We start from the raw sequence: 23,235 nt of genomic DNA on the forward strand, positions 1-23,235 counted from the left end.
AGTCTTATCTGAAATAGTACAGAACTCTTCACAGCAAAGCTGAGAACAAAGCTGTTTACACTTGACATCTGCTTTGCTGTAGTGTTGACACACCCGGCTTGAATTTTGTGGTATAAATGAATATTTTCCTGTGCCCAACAATTTAGTCAATGTGAAAAGCTTAGTGGAAAGTTCAAGTGTCATTATTGTTGAGAACTAACAGAATGAAAATACCTTTGTGTCTGATACTTGGCTCCTGCAAAGTCTTATAAAATACTGAAAATTGATAAAAATAATATGACATAGGAAACCAGCAGCGTAGAACCCTCAAAATATGAGGCTTTATAGGATGTTACATTTGGAGAGCAGCTGCTGGTAATGGATTCTTTTTTCCAAAAAGAAAATTACCAAAATAGTCCTCAACTTTTATGTTGGTAATTCTGTTCTGTTTTACTGCTTCTAGTGTTTGTAATGAAGTCCAAATGTTTGTGTGCAATAAACCCATTTACCAAGTCATTTGCCTGAGCCAAAACTAAACATTACTTGGATTTGATACTTTTTTCCATGTTAAGAATATTTTCACTAGGATTTTTTCCTTTGAACTAAAATTAGCAAAAAGCAAATCTCCCAAGAAATTAAATTGCTCTTGTAAAGGACTAATACATAAGAATATAAATAATAACCTTAGATATACGTGCACATGCTCAGCCAGTCTGCAAGGAGATACTACATAAAATTATTGCTCTGCTTTGTATTTTACCTGTAGTTTCACAATACATATACTCTTAGATTTTGCTGAATTCGTTATCTTCTGAATGCTTACTTCAATCCCCTACCCCCTCCCCCCCATTTTATTAAGTGCTTCATGGTAAAAGACAAAAAGAAGTGATTCACTTGTACATTTCTCACGGGGTATCAACACCCATTTTTTGGCATATTTTTTGGCTTGTCAAAAACGATTTTTAGGATTGTATTGGCAGGCAAAAGGTAATAACTGTAAACAGCCATCTGAGCTACCTAGAACAGCATTCCTATCTTTAATCGGAATATCAAATAGTAGCCCATATTGCAAAATGTCATTTTGTAACCACTAAGAGATACTTATCATATTTAGGTACATTACAAGGTCCTTACTGTGAAGGAAATTAGGGAAAAGTGTATTGTTTTCGTAGTTTAGCCTTGTATCATTTTTGGTATTTTGCCCTCATAAAGCATGGAAAGAAAATACATTTTCACATAGAGGGCATTCATGTTTTTTAAAATGTGCCATTTAGTGACTAGCAGGTGTAAATAACTTTTCCTCTTTCCTTGTGTAAGTTGAAAGCAGTAGTCTTAAAGTAATACTATTTCTACTATGTTTTCTGATATTAATTTCTCTAGAAGATTGCATATTAATGGTATTGTGTATTGAAGAGGAAATCTCAGAAATAGCTAGTAAACTGAAAAGATGGGTTTGCTCATTAAACTATTTGCAGTAGTTTTTCAGTATATGAACCCTCTTCCTGCACCTCATCAGACTTGGTTAATGTTCACAAGTGTACTTTGTGTGTACAATGTACACGTATTAAGAGTGGAGACAGTTGAAATACTCATTTTTAAAGTTTTTGCTTATTTTAGTGATTCCTCTGTTAAAGATGGAAGTTCTCCAGATTTGACCATTCAGTACAATGCATCATGACTCTCCTTTATCGTTTTTAATTTTGATGTTTCTAGTGTATTTCCCAGAAATGGCCAAATCTAGGATGGACTAGGATGGGTGATAAGTTCAGATATGAAGAATAGCATACCGTATATTTCTGTGTGCATTATGGTAGTTCAGACTTTGCATGCCTCTGCAAACATTTCTTCCTTTCTATAACCTAACTGCTTGCTGCTACCAAATCATGTGCGTTTAAAGGTTTGATGGCATTTTATTTGACATTGTGTGAGATTGTGTCCTTGCTTGTGCTTGGCAATCTGAAGCTTTAGTTAAAACCTGTCACAGCACTAATAGGGAGAGAAATGTCAGAGTTTTTCTCCAAGCTCTCATCCATCTTAATGCCCTGTAATCCTATAAAAAAATAGTTTTCTTTTAAAATGTTTTCTTATCCATAGTTGTTTGTTCATGCAACAAAGCCCCAAATAGTGCTTCAGGATGTCTTTTAACAGAATTATTTTTTTATGGTCAAAAAGACTTAAAAAAAAATCCCTTGGAGCTGTACTGAGCTTGACTAGATATCTTAACTGATTTTTAGAAGACGTGTGACTAAATTATACATATAGTTTCTTGCAGAGGATTGTTAGATGATATTTTTACCAATATAAACTGGGATGGTTAATCAACTGGTCTATTCAGTATTGTTATAAAAAAAACCACAAAGCAATCTAAAATTAATTTAACAAAATATTTCTCGATTTCTGAAAAGCAAAGGCTAGCAAATACTTAAAGCAGCCGAGACAGTTTTGCCTTAACAAAAGCATAATGAACACTGTCGAAAGCTATGGTCCTTTATGGTTGATACTCAATGCCTGGCTAAGGAGAAGCAGCAAGACTAGGCTGAATGTTAGTCTGTCATGTGGGGCAGACTTCACATTATGCAGTCATAATATTTTCTTATGTCAGATGCATGTAGATTTGTCAGCTCCTCTCACTAGTGTATATGCATGGTTACTTACACAACCTAGCTGACTCTTAAAGGACTTCCTCAAATCTGTATGGAACTTGTAATCCTTGGATTTATTGCAGAAAGTAGTGGGTGTTTTAATGGCCTGCTGTTAATGCTAGACCAATTTTATTATGAAAACTCAGAAGAATATTGTGGAGGAAGCAGGAGCGTTTAGTTGGGTCTTCATTTACATTTGTAGATCAGTTTAAACATTTTCAGCATGAAGAAAAATTCTATTTATTTTAAATCTCTGAAATATGTTTCAAATTGAGCAAAAGTGCTTTTGTCCCTTAGTGGCTCCATACATGATCTGCTCAAGTGTTTGCGAAGACAATAATGGGGCAAAGGGAAATGGATGCTAATAAATCAATTGGCACTGTCAGTTCACTGTTAATGTTCTCTAGAATACATAAGATTTATCACTGAGGAATTGTAGAATAATGGTAGTGTATGGAAACAAAGTCCACCAGGGAGATGTACTACATCATTCGGATTTAGCGCTGCCATCTGCTTAATAGCATTGAGATGACTACAGAGGTACTTATGATCAACCATTCATAGCAGTGACAGATGCTGCAGAGAGCTAACATGCCAGAAAAAGAGGTTTGTTACTAAAATTCAGATTATGTGACAAGGTTGCCGAGAAAGGGGGCTTGGTTTGTTACCTCTCCAACAGCACTAAAGGTTTACTGTGTGCTTTTAAGTTTACTATCAAGAGAGAATGGCTAACACAGTTACTGTAGTACAAAAAAAATGTGGAGAACCCCATCTGTCTGCTTCGTGGCACTCAGAAGTTTCAAATAACTTCTTTGGGCTTGTCTACTAGTATTTAAAACTGGATACTTCTTTTCTTGGGGGGAAAAAAAGCCCCAAACCTGCTTTTATCTAGCTTTATTGTTTTTTTACCTACAACAGAGATCAGCAGTCTTAACTATAAAAGCAACAGTTTGTATAACTATATGCCTGTGCCTGTTTAGGGGCACAAATAATGTCATTCATGTAGTAATGTAGTCATTTTGTGGTAGTAATGTAGTCATTTTGTGTTTAATTAGAATTTATAATGTAAAAGCTGGCTTAGGTCTTCAGTCTTGGTGATGTCACCTTCACTCTGTTGCAGGAGAAATTAATCTAAACACTGGCATAAAAGGGGAAATATTAGGACTTAAGGTAATTGCTGGCATCGTCTGCAGTTTTGTGCAATGTTTTCTGGTTTCTGCACTTACTAATGCTCTAGATTTCTCTCGGCAACAACCATTGTGCCATTGGCTTACACATAGTGCTTCTCAGTTGCTCTTCTTGCATATCTAACAATAATTGCTACTATGTCCAATTATACCAATATATGATACATTCAAATACCTGTAAGTGTGTTGTAAACCTTAGAGCCATCCAGTCAAGCTAATCTGAATTGAGGGAATCAGCAAATTCTCTTCAGTATACCTATGTTTATTCAGTGCCTCTAGTTCAGTCTGGGTTTATTGGTTAGTGTGTGGGGAGGTGAGAAGTACATGTGCAACGTTAATTTAAACCATTTATCTAAAAGCATAGAAAGATAACTGCCCATGTAGTAATTCCTAAGCATGTTAAAAACCCAGTGTTACGAATGCCATGCAGTGAGGCCTTATTCTTTACTGTTCGTTTCAATGGTGACTGATTCAAGACATAAAATTTCTTTAAAGGAGGGAAGATGGCAGAAAAAGAGCTGGTGGTTTAAAAGGTTTGAGGAAATTTGTTTTGTAGCTTGCAGCAGTTACTTAAGAACCAAGTAATGGGATATCAGGTTGAAAAAAAAAAAGTATCACCTTGAAATCCAGCAGTGGCCATTGTTCAACTGATGCCTAAATAATACAGCTAAATTGGTTTGCTAAAATCCTTCAAAGCAAATCCCTGATTTTGTGCCACTCCAAAGGCACCTTAGTTTTGAGAAGCTGATTCCTTGTATGTATTTCTCAGCAAGACCCTCCCCATTTTCCACTAGGAACTCAAATTTTCAGGTGTATTCTGAAACTGTGCTTAGTAGTCATACAAAAGATAACGACATTGCTGTTTATAAGAGGAGGATTTTCATAAAGAGCTGAGTGTATGGATTTGAAATTGGCTTATGGAGGTGTTGCTGTTGGTATTTGAAAGTTAATTGCTAACATTTTGTTTGTGGTGCTCAGTGTTTTAAATTTACATTGTTAAGTTTGTCAGCAATCATGCATTTCCAGGGTGTATAAATATGCATTATATGCAAAACAGTGTCTGTTACTGTAGCTTTTCAAGATGTAATTCTCAGGATTTTAATGCTAGTAGCTGTTTGTATTTCATGCTCTGACTTATAAATCAAATCAATCCACAGCAGGCTGATTTCTGGGGATAGTGCAAATGGCTAGTATTTAGCAATTGTTTTTGCTTATGAACACCTGGTATGTCTGAGCTTATTGGAGGTTATAATTCTGCACAAATAAAGTCTTAAAAGCATTAGCATAAACAAGCTAATGTATCTTTTAACTGAAAATCCCTGCCATGTGGTTTCCTGCTTAATTTTTTACGCTCATATTATTGGAAGAGATTGGTTTCTGCAGCTTTTCAGATCTAGTTCTTCAGGTTTAGATAGATCATTTTCCTTTTTTATCTGTTAAAATGTGACAAGACAAAATATTCAGAAGTGCCTCAACAGCACAGATAGTTTTATTTGTGAGTCCAGCATACATGCTTGAATTTTTTTTAAAAAAATTGGTTTACAGAAATCTGCTCTGAAACCTCAGTAAACAGGAATAAGACTAAGGCAATTCAAGTGTAATGATGGAAAAAAATATCTTTAAAGGGAAAACTAATCTTAACACAAGTATATCACAAGCTGCACTCATAAAATTGGAAAAGGTTTTTGGAATCCACGTCATGTTGACATTAGATTACTTCACTATTCAAAAAATCTTAGGATTACTTTTAATTTTTATTAATCATACTTAGTAAAATGCTTTTCAGATACAAAAAAATTTTGGTTTTCTTCATGGCTTTACTATTAAACTTAACTATGACTATGCCTCAATGTTTAAAAAACAAGTGAAAATGCATTTAAAAATAGAGACCTATTGGAGAAAACTGAGGTGTTATTGTAGTACAAAAACTAGTAACAGGAAATTTTAAATAATTGAGGAATCAAAAAATTATTTAATAAATTTTGATTATTCATTTTGTGTGATAGGTTTAATTTTACTTAGGTGATTGTACAGCATCTTAAGCGGGGTCCTTGAATTACCACAATATAATTATAAGATGATGAGTATTTGGTAGGATTTAGGACTTTTTTCCTTGACTGATTACACAGATGAAAACATGAGAAATGGATAGGTCAAATAAGATCTTTTAAGAAGTCCTTAATAGAAAGAAAAACTCATTAATGGTGAATACTTTTGAAATATTAAATGCTGTATTGTAGTTATTAATGGTAACTTGTGGAATTAGTCATAACTTAAAAATCTTAATTATATGAGGGCTTCAATTTAATTACAAAAATTTTAATTTCAAAAAAAAGTACTTTAAGCTTGAATGATGGAGGTTGCAAAGAGGAAGGAGAGTATCCAGTTGCTAGGCCTCAGCAGGGTGTTGTAGCAGTGCTGCTTGATATATTGTCTTTGGAGACAGAACTTGGATAATCAGGCTTCCAAATCTTACAAATTATTATTCATTTAGAAATAACTTTTCAAATGTCTTACATAATATACCTTCTACCACTTTCATTAAGAGATGCCATGATAAGGAAGAGAGACTGCATTGTCTCTCTGTGACTAGAGAAAGAACATCATAAATTCATACTTGCAGTAGACAGTGAAGAATATGTACATATAAGGAAGATTTATTTTCCCTGGTGTGGGGTGGAGAGGGAACTTCACTGGAAGCTCACAATTTCCTGAAAGCCAATGTTTATTAGTTGAAGGAGAGAGGCATGAGAAATCAGGCTTCATAATTTCAGAACATTTTTGTCACAGAACACATTTTTGTAGATGAAGATTTGACACTTTTGCTGGTTGGCAGTCAACATACTATGTCTGCTTACTAGCAGTAATTGAAAATTGCAGGTTTTTCTCTTAGACTATCCTGTAGTACTTAGTTTGCTTTCAGGGGAAGAAAAATCTTGCTTCTTTCTGTTGGTGAGGAAATATCTAATTGGGCAACTTTAGAAAAGGGAGATGGTTGCAGGAAAACTTTAAATTGGTCTTATTTGTTTCTCCTGCTTGTATTTTATTTTAGAAGAAATACTGGGAGCTGTAAATTGTACTTTTAAGCACAATTTTGGCATCATTCAGTTGACAGATGATGAAAAATACAGTATAGTAACCATCAGAATTTGAGGTTTATCATGGTGTAATTGCCAGGTGCAATCTGCTTGGAACATACATGTTGATAAAAGTAGAGCCCACATAAGTGCAGCGATCAAGTCTTAGTTAAGTGGATTGAATTGTCTTTAACACAAGAGGAAGTGGTCTGCCTTATTGTACTTGGAGAGGCATGGCTTGAACCTTGTCTATATAAGGGGCATTAGCAAAGCACTGGAAAGATATCAAATGTGATAATACATTGCTTTTAAGATCTGTCAGATGCTTACGATTATGCAGCCCTGAAAACGGTTAAATATAATACCTTTAACCAAATACATTCCTTGATGGCACTTTTATTATTTTTTAATTATAATCCTATAACACAGGGATGGAATTACATTTTTTCTCTCAAATGCTCTTCAATTTCAACTGATGAGTAACTGTAGTAAATCTATAGGAAACTGATGACAATTGTACTAGTCCTTCAATAAATTAGAAAGACAAGAAGGTATGATGTATATCTTACTGAGTAGTATTTCTAATGACAGAATGGTGACATACTGTCCATGCAGTTTTTGTGGATTATGATGTATTAGAGGCAGTGTTGTCTTGTACTCCAGTCTGTGACAGGTAACATCATCTTGGATCTCTAACATCATCTTACGCAGGTCTCAAGGGGGATAACCAAGAATTAGACGGAATAATACCCACAACTCTTTCCAGTATTGCAACGGATAGGCTAAAGATTTTGACTGATACCTGTCAGATCTTCAGTATCCAAAAGGATTCTTGCCCATGAGTTGGCAGGACTCATTGAGAGGGCTTTAAACTAGGTTTGAAGGGGGAAGGGGATATAAATGGGCCCACTAGTGAGGAGCCCAGGGGCAACATGGCAACATTGGGGGCGAAATCAATAGCCCGGCTCAAGTGCATGTACACCAATGCACGTAGCATGGGCAACAAACAGGAGGAGCTGGAAGCCCTTGTGCAGCAGGATAGTTATGACATAGTCGCCATCACAGAAACGTGGTGGGACGACTCGCATGACTGGAGTGCTGCACTGGATGGCTATCAGCTCTTCAGAAGGGATAGGCAGGGAAGGAGAGGCGGTGGGGTGGCTCTGTATGTTAGGGAGTGTTTTGACTGTATAGAGCTTGATATTGGTGATGACAAGGTAGAGTGCTTATAGGTAAGGATGAGGGGGAAGGCCAACAAGGCGGACATCCTGTTGGGAGTCTGCTATAGACCACCCAACCAGGACGTAGATGTAGAGGTAGATGAAGTGTTCTACAAGCGGCTGGCAGAAGTCTCGCAGTCGCTAGCCCTTGTTCTCATGGGGGACTTCAACTTGCCAGACATCTGCTGGAAATACCATACAGCAGAGAGGCAGCAGTCTCGGAAGTTCCTAGAATGTGTGGAGGATAACTTTCTGACGCAGCTGGTAAGCGAGCCTACCAGGGGAGGTGCCTCACTTGACCTGCTGTTTACTAACAGAGAAGGGCTTGTGGGAGATGTTATGGTCGGAGGACGTCTTGGGCTTAGCGACCATGATATGATAGAGTTCTCGATTCTGGGTGATGTAAAGAGGAGGGGCAGCAAAACTGTTACCATGGACTTCCGGAGGGCAGACCTTGGCCTGTTCAGGATGCTGGTTGGGAAAGTCCCTTGGGAGGCAGTCCTGAAAGGCAAAGGGGTCCAGGAAGGCTGGGCCTTCTTCAAGAAGGAAGTCATAAGGGCGCAGGAGCGGCCTGTCCCTGTGTGCCATAAGACCAACCGGTGGGAAAAACGACCAGCCTGGCTGAATAGGGAGCTTTTGCGGGGACTCAGGGGAAAAAAGGAGAGTCTACTGCCTTTGGAAGAAGGGGTGGGCAACTCAGGAGGAGTACAGGGATCTTTTTAGGTCCTGCAGGGAGGAAATTAGAAAAGCAAAAGTCCAGCAAGAAGTTAATCTGGCCAGTGCTGTAAAAGATAATAAAAACTGTTTTTGTAAGTACATCAACAATAAAAGGAGAGCCAAGGAGGATCTCCATTCTTTGCTGGATGTGGGGAGGAACGTTGTCACCGAGGACAAGGAAAAGGCTGAGGTACTTAATGCCTTCTTTGCCTCTGTGCTTAACAGCCAGACCAGTCATCCCCAGGGTACTCAGGCCCCTGAGCTAGAGGATAGGGATGGGGACCAGAATGGAGCCCACATAGTCCAGGAGGAAGCAGTTAACGACCTGCTATGCCACCTGGATGCTCACAAGTCTATGGGGCCAGATGGGATCCACCTGAGAGCACTGAGGGAGCTGGTGGAGGAGCTCACCAAGACACTTTCCATCATCTATCAGCAGCCCTGGTTAACAGGGGAGGTCCCTGATGACTGGAGGCTTGCCAATGTGATGCCCATCTACAAGAAGGGCCGGAAGGAGGACATGTTGGTCAACAGCTGTCTGAACATGAGCCAGCAGTGTGCCCAGGTGGCCAAGAAGGCCAACAGTATCCTGGCTTGTATCAGGAATAGTGTGGCCAGCAGGAGCAGGGAGGTGATTGTCCCCCTGTACTCGGTGCTGGTGAGGCCACACCTGGAATTCTGTGTCCAGTTTTGGGCCCCTCACTACAAGAAAGACATTGAGGTGCTGGAGCGTGTCCAGAGAAGGGCAACAAAGCTGGTGAAGGGTCTGGAGCACAGGTGTTATGAGGCGCGGCTGAGGGAACTGGGGTTGTTTAGCCTGGAGAAGAGGAGGCTGAGGGGAGACCTTACCGCTCTCTACAACTACCTGAAAGGAGGGTGTAGTGAGGTGGGTGTTGGTCTCTTCTCCCAGGTAGTTAGTGATAGGATGAGAGGAAATGGGCGCAAGCTATGCCAGGGGAGGTTTAGGTTGGATATTAGGAAAAATTTCTTCACGTAAGGGTAGTCAAGCATTGGAAGAGGCCCCAGAGAGGTAGTGGAGTCACCATCCCTGGAAGTGTTCAAAAAACATGTAGATGTGGCACTTTGGGACATGGTTTAGTCTAGTCTACCCTTGATTGGTTTAGAGTGGACTTGGTAGTGTAGGTTAATGGTTGGACTGGATGATCTTAAAGGTCTTTTCCAACCTAAATGATTCTATGATACTATGATTCTATTCTCTGCTGCTTCCACTGTCCTGAGTAGCCTTGTCTGTCTGGAGGGAAAGGGGGAAAAATGCATCCTTTTGCAATGTTAATGTTTACGTTGATTCACATCTCTGTTCTCCATTTAGCAGTTGGAACACCTTTGATACACACCTGGATAGTTTAAGACTTCGTTTAGTTTCCTCTAATAGCAGTTTAGTTCACTCCCTCCAAACTGCTTTGCAAACCAGACAAATGTGATGTGGGGATGGCTGGGGCTTAGTTCTGATTCACGGGCCAAACCAAAATGCTGATGTTTACACAGCCTGAATTTTTAGTTTTCCTGCTGGTGCTTTCTTGTTTGATGTAGCGAATTTTTGACATTTTATTTAGCATTTCTCATGTTTGGGAATGGATTGTTGCTGGATTCTGCTCACAGTTTCAAGGTAAAGCTATAGGTCCCTGCTGCTGTTGTTCCTGAAAGGAAGCTTTATTTGTACTTTGTACTTCAGTCACCTCTGCTACTTGCCATTTACCTTTCCTGTTCTGAGAGATGAGACATGGAGAAGCTTTCAGTCTACTTTTGTTTCAGTCACAGAAATGGCATAATGCTGATTCTAAAAGATGCCTGTATCAATTCTAAAGAGCTGTAACAATCGCATTCATTAATCACAATATATTTTGACTACCTTTATGCACTTTTTGGAAATACTACAGAATGTTTGCACTGTGTGGTTGACATGCCTGTTCTACAATTGTCCCAAAAATGCTGTAAAGTCCTATTCTGATATCTCATGAGTGTTAGGTTGAAAGTCTACCATTCTGTTGATATCTGTCCCAAGAGAATATTCCAACATCTCTAGACAGAATAAGCTAATAGTTAATAATTGTATAAAAGGTAAGAGTTCCTTGAGACTTAACCATCATGTAAAGAGCAGTTCCTGCTATTTGGTTTTTTCATAAAGATTTGTTCTTCTATTATGGTTCATCAAGATATTTTGAGAAACAATCAGCTTAGCAGAAAAACCTGAGAAATTCAGGTCATACTCCACAAGACCTTTGAAGGCTTATGTTGAATACCTCTAATTTAAGTATTTTAAGACAGTTCTCAGCACAGTGGTTCTAGAAAAATGGCAGGAAGCTTCCCAGTCCTCTATTTTATGTAAAAAAGCTCCTCATCAGTGATGCAGTGCTAAAATCTGAGGTTGCTCTTGTCGATCTCAGGGTGTTTCCTGAACAGAGAAAACAGGCACTTTCCCCTGGCCTTATTTGAACTACTTAAGCCTCACTCCACACTTCCTGTAAGCATTGTAGGATTAATACCCAGCCCTCAGCAGTTAGAAGTGACATACTTCTTAAGTTTGTTGTTTGCTAATCATTCCATACCATTAGGTGGTTCCAAGTTTTTATGTTGGCATGGAAAATCAAAGCATTTTTTTCTTTGCCATCTCTGTCTTCTCTTGTCAGCCCAAAGACATTGTGCTGGAACGGGAATACAAAAGTTAAATATGAGTAGATATAAGCAAGGGCTCTATGTACAAAAGATCTGATTCACAGCTGATACTCCAGTGTTGATTGCACTTCTGTTTACTTGGTGGTTAGGAAAATGCTTGAAAACTCGCCTGACTATACTGTATAATGCAGCTATCCATCTACAAAGTAGACATCACAGACTTTTCAGGTAGTTCTCCCATCTGCCGCTAGGGGAAACTACTTCCAGACAACTGGAGAGGTAAGGAAAAATTAAGAAAATTGAAGAAAATGGCCTCAAGAAGACATTTCACATCTTAACACACAAACTCAAAGCAGACTTGAGGTTTAGTCTTGCTGGGTTAAAAGGGAAGGGATCTGTGGTATGTTTTTTTTACCTTGTTCTGAAAGAAGGGAGGCACATGAGGTAAAAAAAGAAAATGAACCTGTTTTGTGGTTTTGTTCTCCTTTCTACAAGAGGAAATGAAAGGAATGGTGTTGGGTTGATGATTGGACTGATGATCTAGAGGTCCTTTCCAATCTTAATGACTCCTAGTTTTTACTTTCATTAAAAAATAACCCAGCCACCAAGCCAGGAAACATGAAATTACTACTCTACCCTTAATTGATTTAGTGGTAGACTTGGTAATGTTAGGTTAATGGTTGGACTGGATGACCTTAAAGGTCTTTTCCAACCTAAATGATTCTATGATTCTATGAATAGAAAGAAAAGGGTTTCCCTTCCAGAATAAATCCATTAAAGGGAAAAATAGAGTTTGAATAGTCTTTAGTCAGAATGCTAAGATGCCAGAGAGCATATATAAAAAAGTATAAATGTCAAGGATCTTTTTAAAACAAAAATTGACATCATACCTTCTGTCCAGAGGAAGAATTATTTAATATAGCTACTTAATTCTTCACAATAGAATTGACTTCCACTATCTCAGTTAATGAGTTCAAATGTACAATTTACAAAGAAGTTTGATATTGCATGTGCCTTTGACTAGGTTTCCTTTTACCAGGTGATTGCTTTGAAGAAAATACAGTTCTGTAAGCTGTGACTTCACATACAGTACTAGATTTTTCTGTAAATCCTCCCAAAAAAACTTCAGATATCTTGGTTTTGGCTGTGAACTCCATAGGCTGTTCAGATTGTTACAGGTGAAACAAAAAAATAATTTTCTTAATGTTTTCTTTTTTTACCCTGAACTCCTTACAGCCGTCTGTATGTATCCTTTTCTTTGGGTCGTAGTCTTTAAGTTGTCTTACCTGAAGTTTTGCATTTGTTTAACGTACAGTTGAATTGAGAGAGAGGTGGTGGTGGTCATAGAGCACAAATGCAAGTGCTCAGGGTAGAGAGTATTGAATTGCACTAGGCAACATTACCTCACATTATAACTTGTACTTTTCGGAAAAATTATTAATTTTGATGGGTCATGATATACTTTCAGTATAAGTAAAAGATTTTTCCTTTCTGATGTTTATTATTTTCTACTTAATAGATATTTTAGGTCTATGAAATGAAACCCTTCAAAAGTCATTCTGACAGGATTGGCAGATATGGGGATAGGGCTCAGCTGCTATGGGCTTCTAAACTTGATGACAGCCTTAAAATAAATAATCAAGTACTGTCTGGAAGGATAGTTGAATGTCAGTTAAGTTGGTTGTCAGAATAAGACTGTTTTATCACTGGCTGCTGCAGCACAAAATTATGTTATTTCTTGTGCTTCAAACTTTGCCCTTCTTATTCTGGGGTCCTCATCACATGGACTGACAAACCATAGGTAACATTTAGGTAGTATACAGATACTTTTTTGTGGGTCTTCATAGTGTATTCTGTTTTTTTGTTTAGGAAGTCTTATACTAGCAATAACAGATTCTCATCCACACTTTTTAGATAGGCATTTGCACACACCAGAACTGTATTTTCTCTGGCCTGGATTATTTTGTGGTATTTAAAACTTTTTAGTTAAAAAAACCCAAAAAACCCACCCTAAACCAGAAGCAACCCAAACACAGAAAATGATCTTTGTTTTGTGTCAGTTTAGAAGTGATTGAATGTGTTATTTGTTTTCTAGAAATGCTTTACCTGCTAATGCCTGTTAAGGCTATAAATTGCCTTTTCTCTCTGGTTTTTATTTTGTTAGCAATCAATCTAATGTTAGAAACATTTTGTCAATATTAGTAATTACTTGCTAGTGATCATATATTACAGTGATTTCCTTCTTACTCAGAAGGTAATGACTTGGTAGCATCAGTTTGTAGAGAATTTTCCAAATATCATCAGCCCAGGGTCTGGCTGTGGTTAGAAAAGGAAAGAATTAAAAGACTTGTTTTTGATGTCCTACAAACATGTCTAATAGACTTTTGTTCTGTCAATTATATAAAAGACTATACAGAGCTGTACTTATATCAAATATGAAAGCATAAAGGAAAAGTAGTATGTAATAAGGCTTGTCCTTCAGTTTCCATTCAGTGCTCTTAATACAAATAGAAATGCCATTATGAAATGGAAAACTGGTTTAGGCCATGGTCATCATATTCATACTTACTTTTGAATGCTAATGACTGCAGATTTCTTTTAACTTTGAAGTTCCTTTTGTTGTTTCTTGTCTGCCTATTAAAACGATAGTATTTGCATATGTTTACATTTATCTTGTTTTGAAGACAGTGGGACCTGTACATGTATAGAAACTATGTAACCTTTTGATCAGCAAGTTGCTTGTCCTTTATTACATTTTTATCAGTGAATTTAAAGATGTAAAGACAAAATACTAGGCAACAGTAGGTAATGAAGAGACATTTATAAGACAAAGGAATTGGGTTCAGTACCTACACCTCCTACTCTTCTTTCATTGGGACTCATAAGATCTTTAACCTTCCATCTGTAAGTATAATTATAAATATAAAATTCTCACATCCACATTTAACACTGTGGACCATGGGCTCAGTCATGGGGGGGGGGGGGGGGGGGGGAACTAAATGGAAGTAAATAGGGTATCGTTTCTCTTAATGAACAAATAGGACCTAAGCTGTCATTGTATTACGTGAATGCTTACCTTTCTTACCTTAGGGCATGTCTACATCCTTCAAACTTTCTTCTTTTCAAAGGTAGTATGTGTAATAATAAGCATTGATTCTTAAAATGTAACTGTTTTTTTCTTCTTGTTTTTCCTACTTCTCTCTTCCTGTACAGTGGAGCAGATTACTATGACTATGGCCATGGACTGAGTGAAGAAACATATGACTCTTATGGTGAGTAGCTTTATGAGCTGAATGACTACAGTAATAGACTCCTGAAAAACATAATCAAAGAAGAATTTCCATAGGGCAAGCTTCAGTTCTGCAGTGGATAACAGCTGTTCAGGGATTCCTGCACTGTCACAGAGCTCCTCATGTGGTTATTGAGAAAAATACTGAAGAAGGTTTCTGTGGTCTGTTAGCTAACATAGTCGTGTGAAAAATAAAATCTAAACCATGCTGCAAGTACCCTTTTCATGTCACATTCAAGGAGGTTTAAGCAAAAAAAAAAGGGTGTCCTTTTTCCAGGAGCTGTTTGCAGCTGAAAGCAAATGCTTCTAGTGTGGTACAACTGGCTTTGAAACATGGTACAAGGTAAGAATATGCTGAAGTTCTCAGCTGAATCAGTGCCTAATTGAGTGCGTTTTAGACTTGTATCGTCTTTTTGTATTAGTTCATTTTCACGTATCAGTCTTGTGAAATCAAGCAGGGAGTCATTATGGTAAAGTTTATGAAAGTACTTTAGGTAGCTAATAGACATGAGGGCAGTGGGTTACTCATATGGAGAGAAAACAATGCATAATGAAGCAAAAAATATATGCTTGTGGTAAAGATCACTTTTTTTAAGCTAGAAGTGTGGTAGTGACAGGTTTAATTAAATCTGTTACAGATTAGGAGCATAAAGCATGTTAAAAGGCACCTTTGCTTAAGGGATAAATGTTAAATCTCTGGCTAGAGATCAGAGAAATATAATCTTGATCACTCAAATCTCAAACATTTGAGCATTGTTAGTAACTAGTGTAAAAGAGTTGTGATTCTGGGTAATGGATGCTTCAGTGATTTTTTTTTTTTAGTGCTCTACTTAAAATTTTGTGGTGTATTTCTTGAACTCCATTTGGAAGTGCTTCCTGCTGAAAACTAAAATGACCTCAATGGAGTTGTTATAATAAATGCACCTAATACAGAAGTTTGCTCAATGTAGTCTGCTGAAACTAATTATTTTGCTTAAGGGGAAAGTCAACTCATCAAAAGAAGAGGACACTTGAAATTCCTCTGTCCCCCAGCACTTTCAATTGGTCTTGATAGATATATAGCTTAAAACTTTATTTCAGCATTAAAATAAACTGTTTGCCATTATAAGCCTGATATTTCTAGGACTGTTTCATTAATGCAAAATTAATGGGGGAAAAAAATGTATGAAACTGCTTAATGTAGATAGAGTTGACTGACGGGGGAAAATGTGGATTGCACCATTTAAGGTTGAAAATATGGACTTTTTTCTTTGCGTTTGCATTTAAAATTGGTTTTCTATTTATCAAAGCACAGCCACTTGGAATATCAAGTGATGTATTTATTCAAGTTGAGAGGAAAACTGTAAACACCTTGAAGAATGATTATGGGTTACAGCCACTGAAGTTTTTGCACATACAAATAAATAGTTATACACTTTATTTCTTAACTAGCTGACCCTCAAGTACATCCTTAAATGTTAGATACTAATAAATGTTCTTACAGTATGTGAAGAACATCAGGTGTCTTGGACTAAAATTCATGACTGCGTAGTGAGCAGATAGTTGCCTAGTGCTGGCCAGGAGGAAACAGTTTTCCAGGAAGTACTTGAACTTCTCCTCCTCTGAGGAGCTCAGGTGCCAATCCAGAGCATGTAGGAAGAATATCAGTATTTTTAGGATTTGGAGCCCTGAATGACACCAAAATGAAAACTGATAAAAATGTGGCTCTTTACCGTACTGATTTGACCAATTGCTTGAAAAGAAGCAAGTATTGCCCTTAAACTGTAACCAAGGCTGCTTTTTACATTTAAACAGTTCCTTGCAGCGGTGCTGAAAAGCTAGGATATTTTTAATTCTTACCCCTCAGTGAGCTGCCTTTACTGTTAGACTAGGGTTCTTTTAATTGCTTAATATAAGCCTTGCTTTCTGTGTGATGAAGCAGCACAAGAGGTTGCTTCTCATGTATGTTATCCTGTTATCAGATTCCTGTGGAATTTGCCTGAGGTGCAAGTTTCTTTCTTTCAGCCTTACACCAAATTCGAAATTGTTCCTTTTACCTCCTATGCAAATGTTCTGACCACCTAGGTATGATACATAACCTAGGCTCTGCAGGCAACCACCTCTGAAGAGATTGTGAAATTGGACCCTTGACTTATGGGATTCTTGTCACCTAATTTCAGATATCTACTGTCTGAGGACGTTACCTTATCATTCAAAGAAATACAAGGGTTCTTTGACTGGTGACTTTTTTTAATTGACTAGAAAGACAGATAAGTGGTGCCTACATTTTAGTTTACCATACCTAGCCATTTGGATTCCACACTTAGTTTCTGCATTGCATTGGGTTCACTTGGACACATGTCTGCTTAGGGCTGGGCAATTCTCTGAAAGTAGATATGGAAGCACAAATGCTGTTTTCAGGTGTGCTTGCCTTTTGGATTTTTTGGGTTTTTTTTTCCTCTCAGAGGCAGTACTCAAGATTTGTTTACCTGATTGAAGTGTACCTAAGTACTGTTTCGCTATACTCCTCATTTGTCTTCTCTTTTGTTGTAAATGCACAGCACAGTAGGTCTGATTCTCATTTATTAATACTCTTCTACTTTTTATTAATATTCATTACCACTAAAACGTGGTAGGATTATGCAGCATTAAATATAGCACAAGCTTTTCACAAACTTATTTTGCTGTCAAAATTCAAACAAGTAATCTCCTTTGCCCTTGTTTTTTTATAATCTGCCTTCCTGTTTCTTGTGTTCTAGAGGAAGTGTATGTGTATGGTAAAGTCCAATATTGCCCCTAGATTATTAGAAGTCACAGGTGTTTGTAGTGATACTTGAGGCTTTTCACTATTGGGCTGCATATTTGAATTAAGCATAAATTGGTACTGATGCAAAGAAACTTATTTCTGAGGGTAGCTTATTTGCTTATACATAATTCATATCCTTCATTCATTTCATCCTAGCATAATTATTTGTAGGTCTGCTACTATAGCTGGCATTTCTGTGTATTTGCAACAAGCAGGTCCAGCTGAATACCAGAGCCCTAAATACAGGGCATTAGCCTGTCGCACGCCCTACTGTTATGTGCTGAAAAAACACTGTGGGGTAGCTCATATAGATGTGTTGTACCCAGATTTTTTGGTTCACGTGTTAGACTTCACTTTGCACACCTTGGTTTCAGTACATAAAATGTCCCTATCTAGCTCACAGTTAAATGAGGAAAACATAAATACAGCATCTGAGAACATTGGAAGGGATCTAACTGTATTTTCCCTTCTTGTAGGGCAAGAAGAATGGACCAATTCAAGACACAAGGCACCTTCTGCAAGGACAACAAAAGGAGTCTACAGAGACCAGCCATATGCCAGATACTGATTGTACTGTCTGATGTTGTGAAATATCCAATCTCCACCAGTCCTGTATACTGTTCAAAGTAATTTTTTTCTATGAACAATCCCTTTTTATTAAATCAAAGCGCTTAAAAATCTGAATGGATGGACTGAACTTAAAATATTTTGTTGAAAGAACAACCTGGACATAAAGATATGTAAAACAAGGAACTTTGTTATTTCCAAACTGTAACTGAAAAAATAGGTGATCAAAAAAATAACCTTTGATTAACTAGTGTTAAACAAAAATAGGTTTACTAAATATGCTAGTCCATTCTTTTAACATAAGCGTAACCTTTTATTTTAAAGGTTTTCAACAATTTAGTTTTTAGTTTTTATTTTCAGCCATTTGCTAGCTTTTCTCTTTGCAGACATGCGTAAAAAGGGAAGCAAATTACAAATGCAAATAATGTGGTATTTTGTAATTCAAGTCTTGAAATGTTCTGTAGTGTTAAGCAAAGTTTTACCCTTGCTTGATACTAAATAAACTTTTGAAAGAAAATCAGTGTGTGTGAGATTAATTTTATGTTTTATCTCATAATAAAACTTCATAAATAGTAGTAAACAGGGAGAAATACGTTTAACAGTGATCAACATAAAAGGCTCATATTAAACGTTGCGCAACTTCTTTAAAAAAAATGGTATAAACCTAAATGTATATATATTCACAGTAGATATAAATGCTGTTTAAAGTATCCAAATGGTATGGATCTGCTTGAGTGCCACATTAAATCAAAATATTTTTGTTAAAAATGGTTTAAAATAGCTAATGAATTTTCTGAAAAAGATGTGACTAGTTTTCATCTTGTTGAGCATTTTTTCACTAGTGCAACTTTGGATTTTTTATGAGAATTTTGGTACGTTAATGACCACCTCGCTCCGTGCTGGAAGCAATAAACACAAAGCTTTTAAAGACTTTCTGACTTGACTAATTGAGGTCGCTTTCGTCAGAGGCAGAGGATGTGTAACCCTTAAAACGGTCTTCATTTGCAAAGGTAAATAAATCAAATAAGATTTTAATCTCACTTAATTTATCTTAATATAACCAATAAAAACAGGGAGGCTACAACGTAGAAAGTTTCATTTTAGAATGTAGGAAAGACTTTAAGGACACCTAAATTCTCATTTTAAAACGTTTAATTTCTGTTAGTAATCTAAAAAGCCTTAGCTTAGCTAGTTAAATTTGGACAAACTATTCCCTATTAAACAACTGTAAAACCTCATAACCAATAGTTTGTAATATATTTTTTCCATAAATTCTAGTAACTTAAACATTACAAATGTTATCTAAAGCTTTTTGTTAATAATTAAGTTTCTATTAATTACAGTTTGATTTACATTGTTTTTTTTAGTTTTCATTTGAAAGTCTTTGAAATTTAGTAAAAATATCTTCTTTCTCTTGTCAGGAAACCCACCTCCTTGGACAGCCAAGAGAACAAAAACCTTAATCTTCTGATGCTTTGGTAGGTATCTTTATTCACCTGTGAAATTATTAGGGAAATAATGGAGCTTTTGATCAGGTCCTTAATTCTTTATACACAAGGCTTTAATTTACGTAATGATTACAGGTACTGAGCTGGAGGCCAGCAAAAATGATTGGCTATGTTAAATTGTGGTGGGAAAAGTCATAGTTTTAAACTATCATTAAACAGACATTAAACTGTCCCAGTGTGTGGACACTTCTTTTGCTGTTTGTTAATTGGAAGTTGTATGTAGCTTTGACAACATTTCCACCAAGTATTTCATTGGACAGAGGAAGGTGAAAGAAAATGAATGTAACTTTATGCTAGTAGTGTTCAAATGGAAATTAAAACTCTGATCCAGTCAGCAAACGTGTCTAAAATGGTTTTCCAAAGCTGAAGAAAGCATTTGTAGAATGATTTTTTAAGTCGAGTATTTCTGCATGAGGAGCAGACTGATTTTTGGCACAAAGGAAGGAGAACAAGTCCATTGAGAAACATTAGCTGAAGAACAGCCAGCTCTACTGTTTCTGGTGAATTCAATATATGAAGAAAGAAATAACTTGACTGTATTTATGCTCAGTTTGTGTATATTTTAAATAGAAAGAATTTTTTCTTTAGTTCCTACTTGGAATGGTAATTCTTCCTGCTAATGACATGGTCTCAGTGCCTTTAGTTGGTATAACTTAGATAGAGCTGTATACTTTGAAATATTGCATACGTTGCACTGTCTGATATACCACAGTCAATTTAAGAGACTCCTGTCACAGGCTAAAGGAACTTTCTGTACATACAAAATGGCTTTAGAACAATTTTGAGAGTATTTTAATGATTTAAAGCAAAGGACCCTTTTAAGATCAGGAGAGCTTGGAGGAGACTTCTGCCCTCTGGGGCTCAAAGGGCAAAGATTTGATACCAGTTGCTAGAACTGCTATAGCAAAACTGAGTGTATAAATGTCTTTTTAAAACATTTATAATGGAATTGGCCAAATCTTTATTTCTGTTCACACCTTAAATCACATAATAAGATGAGTTATGTAAGTCACAACGAGTTTTCATTTGCAAATACGAAGTTTTTTATTAACCATATACAATGAAACTTGATGGGTTGAAACTAAAATATCTAGTAGCAGGGATGGCTAGTAGATGAATAAGTGAATCAACCTTCTGTAATATCTATCCAACTCTTTTTTTTTTTATGCCACCTTTCCTTAGTGCTTTCTATATGGAGGATGAATGTATCAGCATACACTTTGTGCCACTTTTCTGCTACTCTGCCCTGAAGTCCTATAAACCCTTAAATTGCTCCAGGTTCCCTTTTTGTTGGGGGGAGGGAAATGTGTCCCTGTCAAATCATGCAGAGGCTGTCTGGATGCACCATTGTGTGACAGGATGTCATATGACTGGATGTTGCAGGTCACATGAGTAAATTAAAAGAAAATTCCTCTCCTAAGAGCATACCCATCCTATGGTCAGAAGCCAGATGTGCTTCTCACAGAAGATGGAGTAGTCTGGCCATATGGTGCTCCAATTAAGTAGCTGTGGCCCACCTTGGCAGAAAAGCTAACCATTTTAGTCCAGTCTTATTCGTTCTTTTAATGATGTGCGACATTTAAATTTGATACATCTAAGAAAAAAGTCTGCATATATTGAGCATGATAATGGTATGAGTTTTAAATCCATTAAGTCTTCCTTCTTCCAATGCTCCACATTGATACACCTTATTTCTCCTAAGAAAATGTGTTTTCATACCTCTTTAAAAAAAAAAGTTCTGTCAATTTTCATGTCCCATACATGTGTGTACAATAAGCTACATCAGTTCAAACAGCTGGTGTTAGATATTCTTAGAAACTCCATATTTGCAGTACAAAACTTCTCTTGACAGTTCCTGAAATAACATGCACTAGCATTGTGTTCTGTATTGCATTCCTGTTCTTTTTTTTTAAATTTGGACTAATCTATGCAAAGAAATCCATTAGGTTTTGAAGAGAGGGGAAAAATAATCTAAAGATCCCTAAATTTAAAAAAAACCAAAAAATCAGTGTAGAAGGCAGCCTTTCTTTCATTGTGACAAACTAACCTAGGAGTGTTTATCTACTTCAGTAGGATTTTGTGTTCTGACACTGGTCAATTTCTATGTTACTGATCAAACAAGTAATGTTAATGATTATAATTAACCATATCATTAATTTGCCTTTATTGAACCTTTTTATCTCATTTTCACTGAATTTCAATGATAGCAGTTTCTGCAATGGCTTCCATAAATCTGCATACATTTATTGTATGCATAATTGCCTGATCCCACTGTTTATAATCTGACAGTCTTCAGAGAATTCATAGTTGCTAGTCTTGGGATGTATACAAATATATTATATTTTGCTCTTTTTCAGGAACTTCTGCAATGTTATTTACAGACTGCTTAGAGCATTGTACTTACCCGTGTGCCTAGACAACAACGAGACGGGCTACAGAGTATGAAAACCCTGTTCTGTATTTCTTGTATTAAAGCCTTAAAGTGTATAATATTATACACTTTTTAAAATAATTGTATATTTAAACTCTTAATTGTTTAGTGATGCAACGATGTTTTATTTGGAGCTCAATAAAGAATTTTCATCTAAGTTCCTGTTACAAAGCAATAATGCAGCCTCATGTTCCTTTTAGTGATCCTTTTTAGCCTTATGCAGCAAGTGTAAGAGAGTGTGAAGTCTACTGACTAGAATTTAAATGCTTTTGGAAATAGCTTGTCTAATGTATGAACAACATGGATAAGTTAAAATGAAGATTGGTGTTTTATGCTGAAGCTTTTCTTAATAGCTTATTGTAAACAGGTCTACTCACAACAAGACTCTTGGGTAGAAATGATACTCCAACTTCCATTTCCTTCAGAAACTTGTATAACATGAAGGTGTGTTAATCCCTGTCAATTATGCTATGCTGCTTATTCTCTTTCACTTGGTGTTTGATGCATAGAAATGTTTTCTCTAATATACAGTCACAGGTTTTCTAGTAGTGGTCTTAGATGAGGCTTTTACACCTTGATAAATCTTGTATCTAAGTCAAGTTTCCTCAGTGCTTTCTCTGTTTTATATTAATTGTGATTGTGATAATTTGTAACAGAAATAAAATCCTGGTAATTTAATTTCTTGTGTTCTTTTTCCTAAATACTGCTTGCAAAGTAGGAGTGTCCTATTCCTCAGTTATGTTTCTATCAGATGCATTTTTCTTCACTGAATCTCAAATTCATCTGAAGAAAAGCATAATTTGTGCCTGTCTCATTTTATTTTGAAAATAAGCAATATCACTTAATAGCTTCACACCAAATGCCTCCTCTTCAACATATATTCATAACTTCTAATACTGTATACTGACTACTGAAGAATGGCCTTGAAATTTATGGGGATGTGGAAGAAAACTTAAAATTTCCTATTAACCCTGACACTGATCAAAGTGTCTTGAGTAAGATATCACTTTCAATAGGTAAAAAAAAAAAAAATTGACAGTGTAAAAAAAAGTCTGTATTTTTAACCTTCAAATATTTAAGGTGATTTTATCAATCTCACAATCTGGAAAGATTTTCCCTGCCAACATCTTTCACTGTACTACAACTGCATTTCTGTAATGTTTTCCACAGCAAGCAACAGTGATTATTTAAATAAGTAA

The 23,235-nt window shown here is 36.5% G+C and overlaps 1 protein-coding gene across 1 annotated transcript in view; it reads left to right on the top strand.

Annotated features, from left to right (window-relative positions):
* The window catches only part of KHDRBS3 (KH RNA binding domain containing, signal transduction associated 3), a 91,772-nt gene extending 73,674 nt beyond the window's left edge, over window positions 1–18,098 (top strand). The window contains exons 8-9 of the mRNA XM_075705973.1: window positions 14,670–14,728; window positions 18,007–18,098. Coding sequence (XP_075562088.1) covers window positions 14,670–14,728; window positions 18,007–18,098 — 151 coding nt within the window. The remainder of the gene's footprint in view (window positions 1–14,669; window positions 14,729–18,006) is intronic.
* The last annotated feature ends 5,137 nt before the right edge of the window (window positions 18,099–23,235 follow it).

Source organism: Pelecanus crispus, chromosome 2, assembly GCF_030463565.1.
Source record: "Pelecanus crispus isolate bPelCri1 chromosome 2, bPelCri1.pri, whole genome shotgun sequence".
Lineage (NCBI taxonomy): Eukaryota > Metazoa > Chordata > Aves > Pelecaniformes > Pelecanidae > Pelecanus > Pelecanus crispus.